The sequence below is a fragment of the Bos mutus genome, chromosome 8 (assembly GCF_027580195.1).
Source record: "Bos mutus isolate GX-2022 chromosome 8, NWIPB_WYAK_1.1, whole genome shotgun sequence".
Classification (NCBI taxonomy): Eukaryota; Metazoa; Chordata; class Mammalia; order Artiodactyla; family Bovidae; genus Bos; species Bos mutus.
The window spans coordinates 72,037,684-72,059,837 of NC_091624.1; the positions used below are offsets into that span (position 1 = coordinate 72,037,684).

Below are 22,154 nucleotides of genomic sequence, written 5' to 3' on the forward strand. Positions count from 1 at the left end.
AAGTTATTCTCATGCACGGCTGCAGTGTAAAGCACATTTTGCAATTCAATCAAGGACAGATAGAGCTGAATGTTCTTAGATCCCAGGAGTTCATTTTAATAAGCAGAATGTACCTTGTCCTAACACAGGTGACTGACTCCTCAGAAAAGATTGTATAAACAAAAACCAATCGTGTAAGTCATTTTATTGGCAACAATATAAACACAGCTATATTAGATGTCACCAATAAATCAAAATTACTCTTGTCTGCAATTTTAACAACAGAAAAGTGCAAACATGTGCCTGTGAAGCTGGAGGATATTATAGAGGAAATGCACTGGATGTGTACAATATCATTTCTCTAAATTGAAAGTATATTAAGTAACCAGCACAAAGTATAGCTGATCATTTCTGTGGTTTCATAACTTTATACAGTGAGACTGACAGACTCACAGAATTTACAACAGAAGTTACACAGAAACAGAGCTGGAATGATTCCACGTCATTAGGATGTGGAGTGAAAAGTCAAGGAGGTTACACCTGGTAGTTAGTACATATAGACCACATGGCCACTTGGGCACTCCCAAGGTCTAATATAGGTAATGTAAGAATATTAACATATTTATTTTGAATACTAAGATGTTTAGCTATTACTCAAACAATATAATCACCATTAAAATAAAATTAAAGAGGTTTAGCTTTGAGTTATACCATACTTCAATTAAAAGTACGAAGACAAATCAGTGTTCCCTTCAGAAATTCAAACCATTCTACCAAAGACCACTCAAAAAAGACAATATAATGAACTTATGGATCCCATTTAATAGAATTCTTGACATTGTTTTATCTGTGATTCCAACTCTTTGCTACTGAATTAGAGATAAACATTTTAACTTTTTATATAAAATTTTCTCAAAAATAAAAATAATCTTCCCCTAAGTTTATGGAGTAAAATATCTGGCAGTGCCTTTTTAATCATATGAGTGGCTATGATACTAAAAATGTGGATAGTAAATATGGACAGGACACTGAGGAAAAAAAGGAAGGGAGAGGGAGAAGAGGAACAGAAAGGAGGAGGGAGAGGGAAGGGGAAAGCATGGGGGAAAAAAATGACCAAATCTAATGCAGGAATTTATTCTGTAGTTAGTTAATCCTAACTTAAAAATCATAAGCAGCATTGAAAACCTTCGAAACAATGCTGCTGCTGCTGCTGCTAAGTCGCTTCAGTCGTGTCCGACTCTGTGAGACCCCAGAGATGGCAGCCCACCAGGCTCCCCCATCCCTGGGATTCTCCAGGCAAGAACACTGGAGTGGGTTGCCATTTCCTTCTCCAATGCATGAAAGTGAAAAGTGAAAGTGAAGTCGCTCAGTTGTGTCTGACTCTTAGCGACCCCACGGACTGCAGCCTACCAGGCTCCTCCGTCCATGGGATTTTCCAGGCAGGAGTACTGGAGTGGGGTGCCATTGCCTTCTCCGTCGAAACAATGCTAGTGATTATAAATTTCTAGAAGTTCAGACCTTCAGGAAAATATTGCTGGAGGACAATATTAGAAGTTCAATAACCTTTCTTAGAATCTACTTTTTACACTTCAGTGCATCTATGCAACTCTCATATCCCCCTAACTTATTAAATGTCACTACTTTTAGTAGTAGTTACCTACAAGTGTTTCATTGACTTTGCCTCAGTCACGAATTCACCAATGAGTACAGCAAATTCTAGAAAAGCATGACCCTACCAAAAGAAGCAAAAGAGAGGGGGATAGTTAGGGATTCCATCAGTCATTTGCAAAAAAAAAAAAAAAAAAAAAAAATAAATATTAATAATTTTGTAGCTAAAAAAAAAAAAAAAACACACACACACACACACACAAAATGAGAACAAACTTGAAATGAAAAGGATTTTTAAGACAAACATAGGTAAGTTCAGAAAGGCACCATGCCCTGGCCAAAGCATTGGTCCAAGTTGAATATGGGCTGTAAGTTCAGATCTATGTTTAACAAAGTATTGTTTCTAAAGTACTGTTTTTCAAATTGGTCAAAATCCACTGGTGAGCCCTGAAATCAATTATTTAATGGAGAAACATTTTTTAATGAAATAGAACTGACTAGAGTAAAACAGCAGCAGAATAAAACAGAAGTTATCAATGTGCATCAAATATATTAATGGTTAAGAATCGTTTCATTTCAGAGATTTGCAGGTGTATATGTCTGCATATCTACATGCACAGTGCTCTGGGTAAGATAAAAAAAAATATATTTTCTGGTGGGTTACAGACAAAAAACACATAAAAGCTACTGTTATAAAAGCATTGAGACTATCTGCCAGCCCAGGTACCTACCAAGAAAATCTGTAGAAACAGACAGAATTAAACAGCCAAAATAAAACAGACCCCATAATATAGCTGTAATGAAGAGAAAATCTAAATGTTTGACATTTTTATCTTTATGGAAAATAAGAATTAAATAGCACAAAGCTATACTCCTACCGGGGCTTCTCTGGAAACTCAGATGGTAAAGAATTTGCCTGCAATACAAGAGACCCCACTTCAACCCCTGGGTCAGGAAGAGCCCCTGGAGAAGGGAACGGCTACCCACTCTAGTATTCTTACCTGGAGAATTCCATAAACAGAGGAGCCTAGGAGGCTACAGTCCATGGGGTCACAAAGAGTCAGACATGACTGAGCGACGAACATGCACACTCCTACCGCTGTTATCTTTCACTTTGCCTTTTATTTAGTATCAATTGATCAGTTGTGCTCTACAAATACCAGTTAACCGACTGACTGACAGAATCAGAGATCACGATGATTGACAATTTTATATCTTCCTTGTTGCAAGGGATAGGTAACCTTCCCTAAAATAAAACTTCAATTTTACAATGTGAAAGTGGGTGGGGGGAGTTTAAATTACCTGTCCTCAAGAACTGAGTTTTTTTGAAACGTGTTCTTATGAGTTAACATAAGATCCTATGAGGAGGAATTTGAAATGGAAAAATGAACACATTCCCAATGATGTCACCACTGAATTAATTACCTGAATTGCAAAAAGTGAACACCACATGGCCATGGTTTGAGACACAAAGGCTTCTTCAGAAATATAAAAGAAAAGTAACTGGCTGGAGATTTTTATTAAAAAAAAAAATCCATTTTCACACAAGGAGATACATAGGTTGTAAAATATGGCAAATTAAAGTGCATTCTTGGTCACCTAGTGTACATAAATAATTATTCAGCCATGTGAATAGCTATTTGCAAAGCTAAAACTCACAATTCTTTCAAAGGGGTAATAAACATCTATCTATGGAAGATTCTAGAAATAAACTTAACTTAGCACTCATTAAACAAAATATTCAAGTATATTAAATTATCCCTATCACATGTATAATTGAGTGATTTCTTTCCTTCAGTGTAGTTAGTTATTGCTGAAAAGTAACCAGTGTAACTATTTTTAGCTGTTGGTAGACAGAAGTTTAATACAAGTTAAATTATGTTCACTGACATCACTGCAGAAGTATGAACGTCCGCAACAATGACTAGGCCCTTAACCAATATGACAACATATTTATTTAAAAAAAAAAAAAGAAGCCCTACATGAATGACTCAGTCAGTTACAGACAGAAGTGGAATCTATTGGTCATACTGCAAAGGTTGGGAAAACATTAATCCATTTCTTCACACACAGGAATAACAAGAAATCATACATAACCCTAGCATCTGATTAATTTTCTGTGTACAGTATCCAGCAGGCCTAGAAACAAAACTTCATAGATCTGGCTTAGAGCTTCAGAAATAACCGACTCTGAGAAAGTCTGATCTTTTTATCAAGGAGCCTGGAACAGGGGCTGATCTTGCACTGTAATCCTATCTGCTCATCTGGAGTTCAGCAAGACTTGGTGCACCCAAAGGAATGTGCAGTTGTTCCCATTCTTGGCCTAAAGAAATCATGTCAGACACGATTAGCCCCACACCAGCTTTCTTTACTTCAAGTCTGTGCTCAACTACTTAGAGCCTTCATTATCTCAGTTTTACAACTCAGTCTCCTGATTTTGTTCCCAAAGTAGAACATGGTTGGATCCTTGTTTCTGTTCATTCTATACACTGTCTTTGAATCCACCTGAGTGGTCCTTCCCTTCCTCCCTTCTTCTGCCCTCTCCTTCCCCAAATCCAGATTCTAGTCACCTTCCAGGCCCACCCCACCTTGGGCTTTCTCTGATCCTCTCTTAATCTACCTCTATCACTGATCTGTAAAATGGTGAGGATTGTACTATTGCACCTAGTTCATAGCATTACAGAACATTAAATGAGATGATGCACGTTACTTGTTTAGCCCAGTGCCTGGTACCTAGAAGGATGTGATAAATGTTGACTATTTCACTCTATACACATCTCCTTTAACATTCATAACTTTCCACATTGCCTTATAGTTATTTGCCTGTGTTTCACCTTCCTGTCTAAATTCTAATTTCATTAAGTTTTGGTACTCTGTATAATTTATCAAGCTCTCTCCAGTCCTTATAGGTACATAAATTACCTGATATACCTATGTATTTATATTTTTCACACTACATATGTGATATATATTGACTTTTCATATACATTTATGCACATATATTTATTATACTTGTATTTATCATATTGTACTGGCTATTTATACTGAAAATTATCACATAAATCAATATATAATTATATACTTATATATTCATATCCTATATTTATAATGTATTGCCTGAATAAATATAGTCTAAGTAAGGTGTGACCATAAACCCTAAGCTCTGTGTCTTGTGGAACCAGTTTAATTACAGTTGTGTGCTTCCTGGTCTATTCCTCCTAGTCTATTCCTTTCTCTATTAGAACAAAGCAGCATAAAAAGTCTATCCCACTCTTCTGAACAGGCATATTATTCTTGTCTTTATCTTGGCATACCCGTGAACAATGAAAAATCCTAGCTGAAAGCCACAAAATAAATACAGTCACTTCAGTACTGAGACCAGGCATTTTTTTGTCATGGGGGTTGTTGGTCCTAACAGAGAGACTGCCAAATGCATTTTGGGTTGTCATGGTGGAAGTTGCTCCTCAGCATTCTCCTGGCTCACCCTAAGCTGGCTTCACTTTATGGTTTCACTCATATCTGTTTAGTCTCCCTAATCAGACGGTCATTAGGATAGAGAACAGGGCTTCTGTTTCATTAGTGTTTTTCCTTAACTCTATCATATTAAGTAATGCCTGAACAACTAATTTCTGCAAGCCAAATTGTTTCCCTAAACTTTAAAGGGGAGTCCAAATTATTTGACCTACTAAAAGGCTATTATATCAGCAAAAGAAGTCAAACTCAGGAGCGCATGTTGAATTACCCCACTTACATAAGGCATAAAAAATGGGCAAAATTATTACATCTGTTAGAAGCTAAGGCAGTCATTACTCTTGAGGAGAACACAGTGGCTGCAAGAGATGGGGGAAGACAGTAATGAGAAGAAAGTAAGAGTCAAGTTTCTAGGGTATTGGTAATGTTCTATTTGTTCAGTTGTGTTCAGTTGAATCAAACTATGTATTAATGTCATTTTAAAGACTTTACTGTAAATTTAACCCTCCTGGAAAGCATAAGGCAGCACAGTTTTATTGCACAGATTTTCTATATGCCATTTGTTTGTGTTTTTATTTTCAGTCCTGAGCCTATGACCCAACTAAACTTTGAGGAAAGTTAAATGTCAAGTCTTGCATTTCAGCATTCTTCATAATAATCTCTACAGAAAATAATTATAGAAACACAGAAAATGATTTCTTCAAGGAAGAGAATGTGCATAGGATGCCACTTACTGAATTCTCTCCCTCAAGAATCCTCATATATTCTGGAAGAACTACAAATTAACATTCCAACTCGAGATCAATAACTACAATATGAGAGAGACAACACCAGAAAGAATGTCATCAAATTAATTTACTAGCAGAAAAGAATACTGAGAAAAAAAAGACGGAGAACACTAAGCTATCTTCTGAAATGACGGAAAGACCACTTTCTGCCATATAAATCAGTTGTGTCCGACTCTGTGCGACCCCAGAGACAGCAGCCCACCAGGCTCCCCCATCCCTGGGATTCTCCAGGCAAGAACACTGGAGTGGGTTGCCATTTCCTTCTCCAATGCATGAAAGTGAAAAGTGAAAGTGAAGTCGCTTAGTCATGTCTGACTCCTAGCGACCCCATGGACTGCAGCCTACCAGGCTCCTCTGTCCATGGCATTTTCCAGGCAAGAGTACTGGAGTGGAGTGCCATTGCCTTCTCCGTAAATGAAGGCAAGGCTAGTACAAAACATAATTTGCTGCTATTTAACCTCCCCACACTGCCTATTTTGGCCTAATAGGAATGTCACCTGTTAGGTGGACCCTGGAGTCCATCCCTCTCCCCAAAAAAGTTGTTTTTTCTATTCAGAATCATGATCACTTCCTCCCAAGAACATCATCTGACCCCAAGTACTCAATATCCAACATACCCACTACTATTAAGGAACTTGGATGAGATCAGGGACCAGCCACAAGATGCTCTCTAAAACTGGCTTAATGTGAACCAAGGGGAGAGGGAGTTAGAGCAGCAATTAGATTTAGCTATTCACACTGAAAGATTACTGAGTCCTCTGAGCAACAAAGGAAAGGACTTCAACTACCAATAAGGAAAGGAATTTGAAAGTGACTGGAAAAGAAATCCCCCATTCTTCCTTTTCAAGGTAATGTTAGTGCTAGTCTGGCTACACAGACGACTAGTGAAAACATATGAAAATTGTAATGCGTTCAAAGGTGATCCTTAAACTTCAACAGCTCCCAACTGCAAATATAACATCTAATATGACACACTCCTGTTTCTAAATGGCTTCAAACACTCATTGTGGCAGATCTTTTTTCTACAAACTTTTGCAGGTTGCACCTGTTTCACACTTCACCTTAAGAAAACTTGGAAGAGGAAGAAAAGAAGGAATGAGAAAATTTAAACCAACACAAATCAATCTTTTACCAAAAAAAAAAAAGTTTCCCCATTTATTTAAAAAAGGAGGTCCAGTGGGGATATGCTACACAGAGGGAAACAGACGTCTGGCTAACTCCCAAGGCAGAAATCATGACTCATCAAAGCTTTCAGAACGGGCAGAATGAGACTGCATTTGTCTTGAGTTCACCTTCAGGCCAAGAAATGCTCTCTGAACTGGGAAACTTGAGTGCTGAGACTGTGACAACTGGCTCTGAAGCCTGGGGCAAAACTCCTGAAAGTCTCTGGGCCTCAGTTTCCTCATCTGTAGGTGATCACCAAGATCCCCATCTAGCCTTATGGTCTTTACTTGAATTCCCTCTTTCCACAACCTAAAGGGAACTGGTCCACTGGGGGGAGCTGCAGAACATTCCTCTCCTCAAACTCCAGAGCCCCAGGCCCAAACTCAGGAGAGATGCTAAGTCCTGGAAATAGGTGGGGAGAGAGTGCAAATCCCTCTTCTACGTAAGAGGGGTCCGCAAGTCTCGAATTTCCGGAAGTACCCTCCACTTCTGCCCTGGGTTTAGATACTGCTGGGACGACGGCCCAGATGATGCCCCCGGGAAAGCGTAGTAAGGGGGTGAGGAATACCAAGCGGGTGGTGAGGGGTGAAGAAGAGCATGAGGCAGGGCAGGAGACGGCAGCCTTTATCAGTTCATGACCCACGCCGCACCCCCCCCGCCCCGCCCCATCTTGGCCCGCGGGGATTCAAGGCCCGCGCCCCTGGGCTCTCTGGCAAGGAGCGAGGGGCGGGTCTGGGGCTGAGGCGACTGAGCCCTGCTTGGGATGCGCTGCTGCGACCCCGTTACTCCTTGGCCGCCTCTGCCCCTAACCCTCGGCCTTGTCCGCAAGCGAGCGCAGCAAAACAAAACAAACTCGTTCAGGCTTCCTGTTGTGCAACGCAGTCCCGAGTAAGTCGGGGCCGAATGCGCGCCGCCGATGGTCGGCGACTGCAAAGCCGAAGAGGCAGAAACCAGCGCGCTGCCCAGCCCAAGCCGAAATTCGGAGGGAGCCGCAGCCCTGCTCGCCGCTCCCGGGAGTGCACGTCCCCGCGCCGCACGCCCTGCGTGGCCCAGAGCCCGCACCGAGCTAGCGTCCTAATAATCCTTGTTCTTTCACTTCTTGCCTCTTAGACACCCCCAAGAAGTCGAGCGTGCGACCCGGGAAACCAGAGACGACCTTTCAGAAAGTTTCTCCCTACAGGTACCTAATTGAATCATCCATAGGATGACAAATCCGTCAGGGCCAAGTTTTCCAGACACTTGGGTGACTTCCTCATCACCGAAGTGACTTGTCGGCTCCAGTGAGTAAGTTGGAAGTGTCGCTCCAGGCAAGGTGTGTGTTTAGGAGAAAGCCGGCTGCTCACTCACGCTTTCCAGAAAGCGGCCTCGGGCGACTTCAAAATACACACAGGGTCATTTATAGGGACTGGAGTCTTGCGCAGGACAAAGTCCCTGAGACTGAGACATTTTCCAAACAGTGCTGACATTTTGTCGAGCCCTATAAAAATGTAAACGCGAGGTGACGAACCTGGTGGGGAGTGTGAGAGTCTGAATCTGCGCAGTTTGCGGTGTGGGTTATAGTTCTAGTTACAAGACCTGGCAGCTGCGAGTCGCTGGACCCGTCCCCACGAGGAGTTAATGTATCCCCTTACCGGAGGACCTCTGGGCAATAGGGAGGGACAGCGAATTGGGTGAGACACAGCATGGAAAACAGCCTTCGTTAGAGCTCCACAAGCACGTGGAACTGGAAAGAGGGAGAGAGACCTCATGTCAACCCATCAATTCCCACTTCTCCCAAGTTTCCCTTCAGGAGGGACTCATGGGTGGCGTGCGCGACCATGCCCTTGCGTACCGTAACTTGCCCTGAGTTTGTAGCCTTCTGGACCCTCTAGTTTAGAAGAAAAGCCCAAAACAAAAAGTCTTCCTAAATAGAAAAACTTTAAAACCTTGTTGATTTCCTTTCCCTCTTCTACTTTCAATGCTTTTAGGCAACTGACAAGAACACAGCTTGATTCCTAATTGAGAATCGCTATCTCAGTAAACAGATCATTTAGAGAATATGGGTGTTGGGGTGCCCGCATTCTTAAACCACGCCAGCAGCTCAGAGTGTAAATATTTCTAATCCCTAGTTTGTATCTCTGAGCGTTGTAACTCCCCCACTCTCAAGCGCCCGGCTTCTCTCGACTCGCCTACTAGCAAAGTTCCTATGGCATCCACTTACCAGGTAACCCGGGATTTCCACAACAAAGCCTGGCGTGCGGGTCCCTTCCCCCGGCCAGCCTGAGCGAGTGACAGCGGGCAGCCAAAGCTGGCGAGGAGAAACTTGGGGCTCCAGCCTTTCAGCGCGCTCGCCTGGCTCTGCCTCCTTCGGAAATGAAAACTCCCATCCAAGCCGGGGGACAGAGCGCCGAAACCCGGCCCAAGTGCAGTGTGTGCGCGCGCGTGTGCTAGGGCAGTAGCGTTAGGGGGAGGAGGAGGCAGGCAGAAGTGGGGTGGCTGTACCCTCGGCATCAGCTCATTCTGCCGCTTCCCCCTCCCTCTACCCCCCCGCGCGCACACACACGCACACAAAGCAAATAATATCTTTAAAAAGTTGAGTTTCGGCTTTGTGCCTCACGCGTCTTGCTCATCCTTGCCTTGGGCCTGGGGTGCGTCTGGGGGCCGGTTCGGGATGCTGGCTAATTGCTTTCGGCGGGTTCCGTCGGGGGAACGCTGGTGCGAGCCTAGACGGCCGCGGGCAGCGAACCTGGCTGCGGGGAGGGGCAGTGGTGGCGGCCCCAGCTCTGGTGCCCGTGCGCGCAGCGCTCTGGGCTGCCCTGGCGGCGCAGTGTGGACGCGGCTGCAGGAGAGGGGAAGGGGGAAGAGAGAGGGAGAGGGGGAGGGAGGGAGGAGGCGGCCTGGGAGGAGAGTGGATGTGTGTGCGGCCGCGAAGGCCGGCCTGTAGCCAGCTGCTTCCTGAGTGTGAGCGCGGGAGGGGGAAGGAGGGGCGGGCTCGCTGGTCACCAGGCTGGCCAATTCGAAGGCCGAGTCTGTGTCTCCCTCTCGACACGACCAAGCACACAGTCCTTTCCGTGCCCCTGGGAGTCAAAGAACTCCAGAACTGGCTAACAGCCGGGAGACACTTCACCTTCTTATTGGGCCTTATTTGTTGAACTGGCTCGTTCTTTTTTTAACGTGTAAAAGTGTCAGCATTTCGACAAGAGTTGATGTCAAAGCATAAACAAGTTAAAAAAAAAATTCAATAGTAAAATGGAGAGAAAAACTAAAAAGTGAAAAAATGGCTAAAGAGCCTTTCTAATATACGATTGGATGCATATAACTTTGAAAATGGATGGATGAAGATGCCTTTGGCAACTTTTTAAAGTAAAGAATAGGCAGACAAGAGAGGAAGGTGATGAAAGTGTTACAAGGATGTAAAATTGTAAATACAGACTGCTAGGAATAGAGGCACATTCCCTGTGTATGTTGCATCTACAGAGTGGACCATTCTTAAGAATTCAACATCCTCAGCTTCATACCCTACCTATGAAGTGACCCCAGCACTTCTGCGTGATTTGGTCAGAATCCTCAAGAGGCTGTCCCCAGAAAGCCAACTATTAATGGTCCCCTACATGTACTGCCACAGATGCACAGATTTCCATCTTGGGAGTCAATGTATGTAAAGCACAGGATATTCTCCAGTTAGACCCGTCTACAGTGAGAATATTATTCACCCTCGTGAATAAAATGAATGAGGGTATCTAAAGACACTTAGATTGCCACCACTCCTTATATTCTATTCCAGGGCTCTCACTGAAATATAAATTACCATTCAGGTGGTAGATGCTATGATCAAGATAAAAGCCCTCAAGTATGCAAATGATTTACCAAAGATTGTTGATAATTTTCATTTATCTTACTTCAGAAATAATATTACTAGAGTTGGTCTGTATCCAAGATATGAAGTCACCAAAAAGTCCAGTTTTCACAATATTTCCTATGTCTCACTACGATCTGCTTTTCAAGATTCTCTTCAGGGAAGGCTTTTTTTTTTCTCCCCCCTTTGACAAAGTCACAGACTCATCAGAATATTAATCACCAGAATATCTGTCAGCAGAAGTGGAGGCAGTAAAATAAAGCAATAAGTTCTTAGGATATATCATTTTGTCAGTTTTCCAGTTTCTCCCCCTGTTCTTCCTCTCCTTTTAAATACAAGTATCCAAGCCCAAGATGGCAATAGATGGGTTCAACCACACACAAGAAAAGAAAATACTCATAAAATGAAGCATGCAGCAACATCACAAAAACAAAGAAACCAAGTGATGGAAGTTGCCATGACTATTCCATTGTGGCTAGTTATTGCAACATGCCTGACATTCACATACAAACTCTTCCTCATTAACTCCAGCCTTCAGGAGCAGAGCAAGATGGGAACACTGACCTTTCAATGCATCATGGGAAATACTCTTCATCCAGATTTGTGTACTGTACTTACTGCTCCCCAGGAACAAGACAAGCCTCAGTGGAGGCTGCAAAAAAAAAAAAAAAAACTTTTCCAACGTACCTCAAATATCATTTAAAATACAATGGTTTTATGCATGTAATTATATCCTAGGGGCTTGAAGAAGCTTCCAAAACTTCCAAATTGATGGGAATAGCTTTGCTGGGAGAGAAAAATATAATGCTACACCCTATTTTAATCGATGGCTCATGAGAATAAAACACTGGGAAAGTTATGAGTCATCAACCTGGAGATTCCCGAAATTCTCTTCACTTATAAGAACCTGAGGGTACAAATGTCATTTTTTATTTAGGTGGGATTTTCAAAAGCTTCTACAATTCCTAAGACATTTACCACTAAATAGGTACAATGCTTTGGTTGATTTTCTTTTTTATTGCCAGTAAGGGAGATCTACAATGTCCTTACATTCCATCAGTTCAGATCAGTTCAGTCCCTCGGTCCTGTCTGACTCTTTGAGACCCCGTGGACTGCAGCATGCCAGGCTTCCCTGTCCATTACCAACTCCCGGAGCTTGCTCAAACTCATGTCCATTGAGTCGGTGATGCCATCCAACCATTTCATGCTCTGTCATCCCCTTCTCCTCCTGCCTTAAATCTTTCCCAGCATCAGGGTATTTTCCAGTGAGTCAGTTCTTCCCATCAGGTGGCCAAAGGATTGGAGTTTCAGCTTCAGCATCAGTCCTTGCAATGAAGATTCAGAACTGATTTCCTTTAGGATCGACTGGTTTGATCTCCTTGCAGTCCAAGAGACTCTCGAGAGTATTCTCCAACACCACAGTTCAAAAGCATCAATTCTTTGGCCCTCAGCTTTCTTTAGAATCCAACTCTCACATCCCTATATGACTACTGGAAAAACCATAGCTTTGATTAGACAGACCTTTGTTAGCAAAGTAATGTCTCTGCTTTATAATATGCTAGGTTGGTCATAGCTTTCCTTACAAGGAGCAAGCCTCTTTTAATTTCATGGCTACAGTCACCATCTGCAGTGATTTTGGAGCCCAAGAAAATAAAGTCTCTCACTGTTTCCTTTGTTTTGCCATCTATTTGCCATGAAGTGATGGGACCAGATGCCATGATCTTAGTTTTTTGAATGTTGAGTTTTTAACCAGCTTTTTCACTCTCCTCTTTTACTTTCAAGAGGCTCTTTAGTTCCTCTTTGCTTTCTACCATAAGGGTGGTGTCATCTGCACATCTGAGGTTACTGATATTTCTTCCTGCAATCTTGCTTCCAGCTTGGGCTTCTTCCAGCCTGGCATTTCATATGATGTACTCTTTATATAAGTTAAATGAGCAAAGTGACAATATACAGCACTGATGAACTCCTTTCCCAATTTGGAACCAGTCTGTTGTTCCATGCCTGGTTCTAACTGTTGCTTTTTGACCTGCATACAGATTTCTCAAGAGGCAGGTAAGGTAGTCTGGTATTCCCATCTCTTGAAGAATTTTCCACAGTTTGTTGTGATCCACACAGTCAAAGGCTTTGACATAGTGGATAAAGCAGAGGTAGATGTTTTTCTGGAACTCTCTTGCTTTTTCAATGATTCAATGGATGTTGGCGATTTGATCTCTGGTCCCTCGGCCTTTTCTAAATCCAGCTTGAACATCTGGAAGTTCATGACTCCACATACTGTTGAAGCCTGGCTTGGAGAATTTTGAGCATTACTTTGCTAGCTTGTGAGATGAGTGCAAACGTGTGGTAGTTTGGACATTACTTAGCATTGCCTTTCTTTGGGATTGGAATGAAAACTGACCTTTTCCAGTCCTTGGTCACTGCTGAGTTTTCCAAATTTGCTGGCATATTGAGTGTAGCACTTTCAAAAGCATCATCTTTTAGGATTTGAAATAGCTCAGCTGGAATTTCATCACTTCCACTAACTTTGTTCATAGTGATGCTTTCTAAGCCCCACTTGACTTCGCATTCCAGGATCTCTGTCTCTAGGTGCGAGATCACACCATCATGGTTTTCTGGGTCATGAAGATCTTTTTTGTACAGTTCTTCTGTGTATTGTTGCCACCTCTTCTTAATATCTTCTGCTTCTATTAGGTCCATACCATTTCTGTCCTTTATTGTGCCCATCTTTGCATAAAATGTTCCCTTGGTATCTAATTTTCCTGAAGAGATCTCTAGTCTTTCCCATTTTATTGTTTTCCTCTATTTCGTTGCATTGTTCACTTAAGAAGGCTTTCTTATCTCTCCTTGCTGTTCTTTGGACCTCTGTTTTCACATGAGTATATCTTTTCTTTTCTCTTTGCCTTTAGTCTCCCTTCTTTTCTCAGCTATTTTTAAGGCCTCCTCAGACAACCATTTTGCCTTTTTGCATTTCTTTTTTCTTGGGGATGGTCTTGATCACTGCCTCTTGTACAATGTCATGAACCTCTATCCATAGTTCTTCAGGCACTCTATCAGATCTAATCTTTTGAATCTATTTGTCACTTCCACTGTCTAATCATAAGGAATTTGATTTAGGTCATACCCGAATGGTCTAGTGGTTTTCCCTACTTTTTTCAATTTAAGTCTGAATTTGCCAATAAGGATTTTATGATCTGAGCCTTAGTCAGCTCCTGGTCTTGTTTTTGCTGACTGTATAGAGCTTCTCCATCTTTGGCTGCAAAGAATATAATAAATCTGATTTTGGTATTGACCATCTGGTGATGTCCATGTGTAGAGTCATCTCTTTTGTTGTTGGAAGAGGGTGTTTGCCATGACCAGTGCACTCTCTTTTGAAAACTGTTAGCATTTGCCCTGCTTCATTTAGTACTCCAAGGCCAAATTTGCCTGTTACTCTAGGTATCTCTTGACCTCCTACTTTTGCATTCCAGTTCCCAATGATGAAAAGGACATCTATTTTGGGTGTTAGGTATAGAAGGTTTCGAGTGTCTTCATAGAACTGTTGAACTTCAGCTTCTTCAGTATTACTGGTTGGTGCATAGACTTGGATTACTGGGATGTTGAATGGTTTGCCTTGGAATCGAACAGAGATCATTCTGTTGTTTTTGAGACTGCACCCAAGTACTGCATTTCTGACTCTTTTTTGACTATGAGAGCTACTCCATTTCTTCTAAGGGATATATTCCCTGGGATATAGTAAAAATACAGTGTTCCAAATACAACCATGGAGTGACTCAGAATGAGATAAGTGCCTCTTCTGGACTGAACTGATCAGCAGGAACTGGGGAGGGAAGAATAATGAGATGGTGGAAAAGGAAATAGTTGCAATTCAAAAATGACACTCTTCTTTCTCTATGAGCTCTCCATTGTGTTTAGAAATCATACCATGGTAGCCTTTCAGCCAGATAAGTGTGAACAACATCCCAGCTGTATCTGTCCTCTCTGGAGTCCTCAGTTGCCTGCATCTCCCCAGCTGACTCGGCGCAGCTGACTCGGCAGACGGGGACCTGCTGCCAGCTCAAGTCCAGTTCTCTTTCATTTGAGAAATACTTAATGAGCACCTACTCTGTCCCAGGACTGGGGCAAAGGAATTACACATGTAGACATTGTACATGGAGGATGTTACATAAAGCATTTTGCCCAGGGCCTGAAAAATAGCAAACAAACAGAGGCTCTTTACAGATATTATCTCATCGAAGTAATCATATGAGATGGCCACTGGCAGTCTCCTATTTAGGAGTAAGAAAGCTGGAAGCTTGTTGTTGTTGTTGAGCTTTTTATTTCATGGCAGTTAAGCTATTCTGAATTTGCTGCATGTTTAATGCATCATGCTGCTGTGCTTAGTCGCTCAGTTGTGTCCGACTCTTTGAGACCACATGGACTGTAGCCCGCCAGGCTCCTCTGGCCATGGGGATTCTCCAGGCAAGAATACTCAGTGGGTTTCCATGCCCTCCTCCATGGGATCTTTCCAACCCAGGGATCAAACCCAGGTCTCCGGCACTGCAGGCGGATTCTTCACCATCTGAGCCACCAGGGAAGCAGTTAATGAAAGTAGGACACAGATCTGGGTTGCCAGTCTAAAAGCCCCAAGACCTTTCAACACTGCTACCTTACACAATAACTATGCATGCTATTTGAATGTGTATAAAATACACTGCAGGTGTATAAGTAAAAGACATCTTGTAATCAGTGTCACACAAGCACAACTGAGTGTGGAGGAGGAAGGAATAATTTCCTACTACAGAACACTGAATAAGTAGCTTGGCTGTTTCAGCTGGACTTCAAAGAATGGGTAGAGAATTGATAAACAAGAACATTTCAAGAGAAGGAATCAGCATCAGAAAGGACATAAAAAAGCAGAGTCCAGTGTATCTGCTCACACAAAGCTAGAGTACAAAATAGGAGCATTTACAGTCTCAGTGATGTGGTAGTGGAACAGAGTAGACTCCGGAGGGAACATCCTGACTGCAGAGCTTCAGGAGAGCTACTATTTGCGTCAGTCTGAGTGATCTGACAGCAAAGCATTTATAAACTTGCAAAGAACTATGATCAGATTCCTACTCCTGTAAAGTGTCTATAGAGAGTTTTAACTCCAAAATGCAGATAAGTTAAGCTAACAACACCAGTGATAGTATGCATAACTATTAAAACACACACACACACACACACACACACACACACGAGCTGGTAGGAGTCCAGTTATATAGAAATACAGTGGAAAAAGTCAGTGTTTGCCAACTTAAAGAGGGGAACTAAATGTGTAAGATGAAAAATTTCCACTTTCTAAGTGAGTAGTACAAATAATGGAATGTTATCAGTGCTTGATATCCTAATAAAGCTTTTAAGTTGATCTTTCTATTAATTTTGCCACAAGTATAGTTAGCCCAGACTCTCCTGCTTATACATCAGTGATATAATTTTTAAAAATTATTATTTATATTCATTAAGTTCATAGCATCATGCCTTTTCTCCTTTCTAAGGCCAAAACTATAAGTCAGAGTCTAAAATGTATCATTCCACACACAACTGACCAAAATGCGCAATATTTTACTCTATACAATGTCTCTCCATCTTTTTTTACTGGTGAAATTTTTCTTCTATTTTTGTACAAGCCCAATTGAGATGCATCTAATACTCTACAAAGGCTTACAGGATATTTCTTGACATATTACTAAGGTATATCTACAGTTTACCGAAATAAAAATAAATTCATAGATATACACAATATTTCACAGGCAGCCAGTTTCCTGTGGCAGTTTCCAGTTTCACTTAATATTCAAACTGGCCACTTATATATAATATTATAAAATTAATTACCTCATCATGATGCTATCTTATCCATAACTGCCTTCTGTAAGTACCTTATAAATAGACAGAATTTACATTACTTTATAAGCCCTTCATGGTCTAACAATAGTGCTGGGCATTAGTAATTAATGCTAATTGAAAGTATGAATTAATGAGGAGGTAAAAGAATGGCTCCCCTACTTTCAGAGATGGTGAAGAGCACTAACCATTGCCTTTGTGTATATGCACAATCATTTCAATACTCCAAAAGCGTCCAAACACCTGTCATTCTCTTTCTGTGCCCCCAGGCTCTTCACTGAGAATTGAAGATTAAAATATTATTTCCTGTTTCTTGGGGAAAATAATTCAGTCTCTGTGCAATGCTTAGAATCAGCAGGGTGAGTCTCGCCCTCCAATGACAAGATGATCCTTCCCTATCTGACACCCCACTACCTCCTTAACGTGATTCCAAATCATGTCATTTGCATCACACACTGAAATCTTCTTCAAAAAATTATTTGACTAAATTATGGGGAGTAAAAAAAGAGGGAAAGATGTAATGAGGGTGCAGAGAGGAAGATGCGAGGAAATGAAAAGGGGAGGACAGCATTAGGATACCATCAGGATAACGTAGAACAATGAATGAGCTTTGGGTAGAATTAAGCTCTGAAAAGAAAGTGATTCTGTAGATTTTCAGACTTCTCCTTTATCCACTTCAAGTTCCAAATACCCTTGCAGAATAGCTTGAACACGTTTGGAAATTTTCTAAAAATTCTAAACCCGTATGATGCTGAAGCATTCAGAAGGTTTTCACATGTATAAATACTTCTATCCCCTTTTAATCCTGTAGAGAAGGAAGAAGTGTAATTTTACTATCCACTGGACAAATAACCAATTTCTCCCCAAAGTAGACCTAACTTAGGCAAGGATGTTGACCTACTTCAGGCTGGAAACACTATTTCAAGGTCATTATCAGGATTAGCTCACTTAATTCTCACAACATCCCAAAGAGATAAGATCTAGCACAACTGCCATTTTATAAGTGAGGAAACAAGCAGAGAGGCATGACGTCTTCCTAGTGTCACCCAGCTCCTAGAGGGATGGCCAGACTTCAAAGAGAAAGATTCTCTCCCATTAACCATTACTCTGTTACCCTTTCAGAGCTGAGAGTCCTGCTTCCAACATACATTTATTTGTTCATTCACTGGGGAAGGGTGGTGTGTTAGAAGGAGGATGGACTTTGGAATCAGAAAACCTAGAAATTCTAACTTCACTACTTACTGGGAGAACTTGAGCTAGTTCCTGAGCAACTGGGGACCTCAGTTCAACTACATGAGTTATTGCAAAGACCAAATGGGAACTGCAACACTGACCAGCACACATGTGCAACCAGGGGCTTCCTCTATTGGTAAGGGACAGAGTTTCAGACCTTCAGGGGAAATGAACCCCAGTCCCAGCTCCAGGAAAGGGCTGGATGACTCTGAGAGAAATCTCCCTCCCCTGGTTAAAGTGAATTGCTCATAAATTCATACACAAGCCAATCAATGCATGACATGACATTCATCTGACAAAAGGATAGGTTCATTGATGAGCATGTGACTCAGTTTAGGTTCTTGAGATGTTCTCATGGGAGGAAGTTTCTTTGGTATGGTAGCTTCTAGGGAGCCACTTGGAAAGGTGACTTTTCCTCTTCTATGTGTTGAGAAGAGACAGAGGTGAAGCTGTCTTCCTCTCAGCCTACAGAAAGAGCTGATACTCTGTGAATGGCAGAGTGGAAAAGGCTGCAGAAAACAGGGGCCAGACCTGATCTCCATCTGACCACTGGACTATTTCATTTGTAGGAGCCAGTAGATCCCTTTTATTTGTTAAACAAATAGCTGACACCAATTCATAGAAATATCTACAGTCTTCTATAAGGCACCATGGAGAATACAAAGATAAGCAAGACAAACTTAAAGGCACTTACTATTTAGTAATTGCTTCCCTGATAGCTCAGTTGGTAAAGAATCCACCTGCAATGCATGAGACCCCAGTTCCATTCCTGGGTCCGGAAGATTCACTGGAGAAGGGATAGGCTACCCACTCCAGTATTCTTCAGCTTCCCTTTTGGCTCAGCTGGTAAAGAATCCACCTGCAGTGTGGGAGACCTGGGTTCAATCCCTGGGTTTGGAAGATCCCCTGGAGAAGGGAAAGGCTACCCACTCCAGTATTCTGGCCTGGAGAATTTCATGGACTGTATAGTCCATGGAGTTGCAAAGAGTTGGATATGACTGAGTGACTTTCACTTTCACCTAATAATTAAATAGTTTTGTGATATAATTTTTTTAAAAGTTATAACTTATGCTGTTTTCAAGATCCTATGCTATTTTTTCAGTATAATATTAAGCAAGAAACATCCCACTTCCCTAATAATTGCACAAGGCCCCCTTTCAGAACAACTGGTCAACTTCTAGGGACCAGATAGAGTAAGCATATCAATTTCGTTGTCAGACAACTGATAGGAAAAACCAGGCCATTTTTACATGTTCTCAGTTACTGATTAACAAATGTAGTCTCACAACTCAGCACCTAATAGGAAAGATATGTATTCCCAAATTCCTATAGAAACTTGACTTTATCTCATTCCCAAATAAAACATAGCCAAGATTTTCCTGGAATTACATTTAGAAATAAAAACATTTGTATCCAGGCATCTCTGAGTCCCACTCATTTCTGTCACTGTTGTTATTAATATTAATCCTACCTTAGGAAGTTTCTGTTTAGCCTGGAACACACCTTTTAGCCTGGAACCCCCTTGCTTTTCTGTCTTCTACATTCATAACCAAATGTCATTTAAAACTCAGCTATAGATACCATTTGGATTTGTTGGCAAAAGCAGCAGGAGCAGAGAGTCCTTAAGTTCTAGATTGAATTAAGGGCTCAGTAGTTAGTTTGAACTTGATAATAACAATGTTATTTCAACAGGCTACATAGGTCAGAAATGTTCTTCCTATCACTGCTTTCTTTTTCCCATCAAAAAATGGACATTAGGGAGAAAGTGAGGGAATTTTCTGGCAGTCCGGTGGTTAGGACTCTGAACTTTCACTGCTGAGGGCCCAGGTTCAATCCCTGGTTGTGGAACTAAGATCCCACAAGCCTCACAGTGAGGTTAAAAAAGAGAGAGAGAGAAAGTAAGAGTGGCAAGTTATAAGCCATTAGCATAAGACATAGTTTAATTATGGCAATAGCACATGCATGTGTGCTAAATCACTTCAGTTGTGTCCAACTCTTTGCAACCCTTTGGACCGTAGCCTCTCAGACTCCTCTGTCCATGGGATTCTCCAGGCAAGAATACTGGAGTGAGTCACCTTGCCCTCCTCCAGGGGATCTTCCCAGCTCAAGGATGGAACCTGCGTCTCTTGTGTCTCCTGCATTGGCAGGCGGGTTCTTTACCACTAGTGCCAGCTGGGAAGCCAATGGAAATAATAGCAGCTCACATTTATTATGTGCCAGGGGCAGAGCCCAATATGCTACTGGAGGAGAATGGAGAAATAGCTCCAGAAAGAATGAAGAGGCTGAGCCAAAGCAAAAACAATGCCCAGTTGTGGATGTGACTGGTGATGAAAGTAAAGTCCAATGCTGTAAAGAACAATGTTGCATAGGAACCTAGAATGTTAGATCCATGAATCAAGGCAAATTGGAAGTGGTCAAACAGGAGATGGCATGAATGAACATCAACATTTTAGGAATCAGGAAACTGGACCAGTTTAAATGGACCAGATTAAATGGGCAAATTTAATTGAGATGACCATTATATCTACTACTGTGGGCAAGAATCCCTTAATGGAGTATCCCTCATAGTCAACAAAAGGGTCCAAAATGCATTACTTGGGTGCAATCTCAAACAACAGAATGATCCTGGTTCGCTTCCAAGGCAAACCATTCAATATCACAGTAATCCAAGTCTATGCCCTAACCACTAATGCCAAAGAAGCTGAAGTTGAATGGTTCTATGGAGACCTACAAGACCTGGATGAAGCACAAGCTGGAATCAAGATTGCAGGAAGAAATATCTATAATCTCAGATACGGAGATGACACCACCCTTATGACAGAAAGCAAAGAGGAACTAAAGAGCCTCTTGATGAAAGTGAAAGAGGAGAGTGAAAAAGTTGGCATAAAACTAGCTTCAGAAAACTAAAGATCATGGCATCTGATCCCATCACTTCATGGCAAGTAGATGGGGAAACAATGGAAAAAGTGCAGACTTTATTTTCTTGGGCTCCAGAATCACTGCAGATGATGACTGCATCCATGAAATTAAAAGAGGCTTGCTCCTTGGAAGAAAAGCTATGACAAACCTAGACAGCATATTATAAAGCAGAGACATTACTTTACCTATAAAGGCCTGTATAATCAAAGCTTTGGTTTTTCTGGTAGTCATATATGGTTGTGAGAGTTGGACCATAAACAAAGCTGAACACCAAAGAACTGATGCTTTGTACTGTGGTGCTCAGAAGACTCTTGAGAGTCCCTTGGACTGCCAGGAGATCAAATCAGTCAATCCTAAAGGAAATCAGTCCTGAATATTCATTGGAAGGACTGAAGCTGAAGCTGAATGAAGCTCCAGTACTTTGGCCACCAGATGGGAAGAATTGACTCATTGGAAAAGACCCTGATGCTGGGAAAGACTGAAGGCAGGAGGAGAAGGGGACAACAGAGGATGAGATGGTTGGATAGCATCACTGACTCAATGGACATGAGTCTTTGAGCAAGTTCCAGGAGTTGGTGATAGACAGGGAAGCCTGGCATGCTGCAATCCATAGGGTCACAAAGAATCAGACATGACTGAGCAACTGAACTGAACTGAGGGGCAGAGCAAGGTACTTGAGATTCTTGATCTTACTGAATCTTTATAGGTATCAGTCTAATAAGTGGTAGAGATAGGACTAGAACCTACCCTCCATGGCACATGCTGTTAGCTGTAATACTGTATTGCCCTCAAAGAGTACTATTTACTGTAAGATTTTTTTGCTGAAATATGTGGTAAACATAATAATATGTAAACTTTAAGAACAATATATACTGTATAAGTGACAATGTAATGGCCTGTTTCATGATATTACAAAGTGATACTAAACTATAGTTCTTCAAAACCTACCTTGAACACTCTCCAAAGCCCCTATGCCTTTGTATCTGCTGTTATCTACATGAAATGAACTTTACTGTCCATTGCTCCTCCTATTCTGTGAGGCTTTCTGTTATAGAAAGATTAATGTCCCTACTAAAATGTCTATATCCTAATCCCTGGAACTTGTGAATATGTTAGGTTACATGGCAAAGGGAATTAGGTGGAAATGGAACTAAGGTTGCTAATAAAATAACCTTAAATATAGGGATATTATCCTGGATTTTCCAGATGGGTCTGATGTGATTATAAGAGTTCTTACAAGTAGAAAAGGCAGAAGAAAAGAGATGGAGAAAGTACTGTAATGTAATGAAAGCATGGCA

General features: G+C 41.6%; 1 protein-coding gene across 4 annotated transcripts in view; it reads right to left on the bottom strand.

Annotated features, from left to right (window-relative positions):
- The window catches only part of GLIS3 (GLIS family zinc finger 3), a 499,055-nt gene extending 489,208 nt beyond the window's left edge, over nucleotides 1–9,847 (bottom strand). For 2 of the 4 annotated variants that reach the window (XM_005896757.2, XM_070375835.1), the window contains exon 1: nucleotides 9,211–9,350. Coding sequence is in view for 1 of the 4 variants with exons in the window: in XM_070375837.1 (XP_070231938.1) it covers nucleotides 9,211–9,500 (290 nt within the window). In the remaining 3 variants the exon portion in view is untranslated. Of the gene's footprint in view, nucleotides 1–9,210 lie in introns of all 4 variants that reach the window. The other 2 variants (XM_070375837.1, XM_070375838.1) reach the window with 2 other exon arrangements.
- Between the last annotated feature and the right edge of the window lie 12,307 nt (nucleotides 9,848–22,154).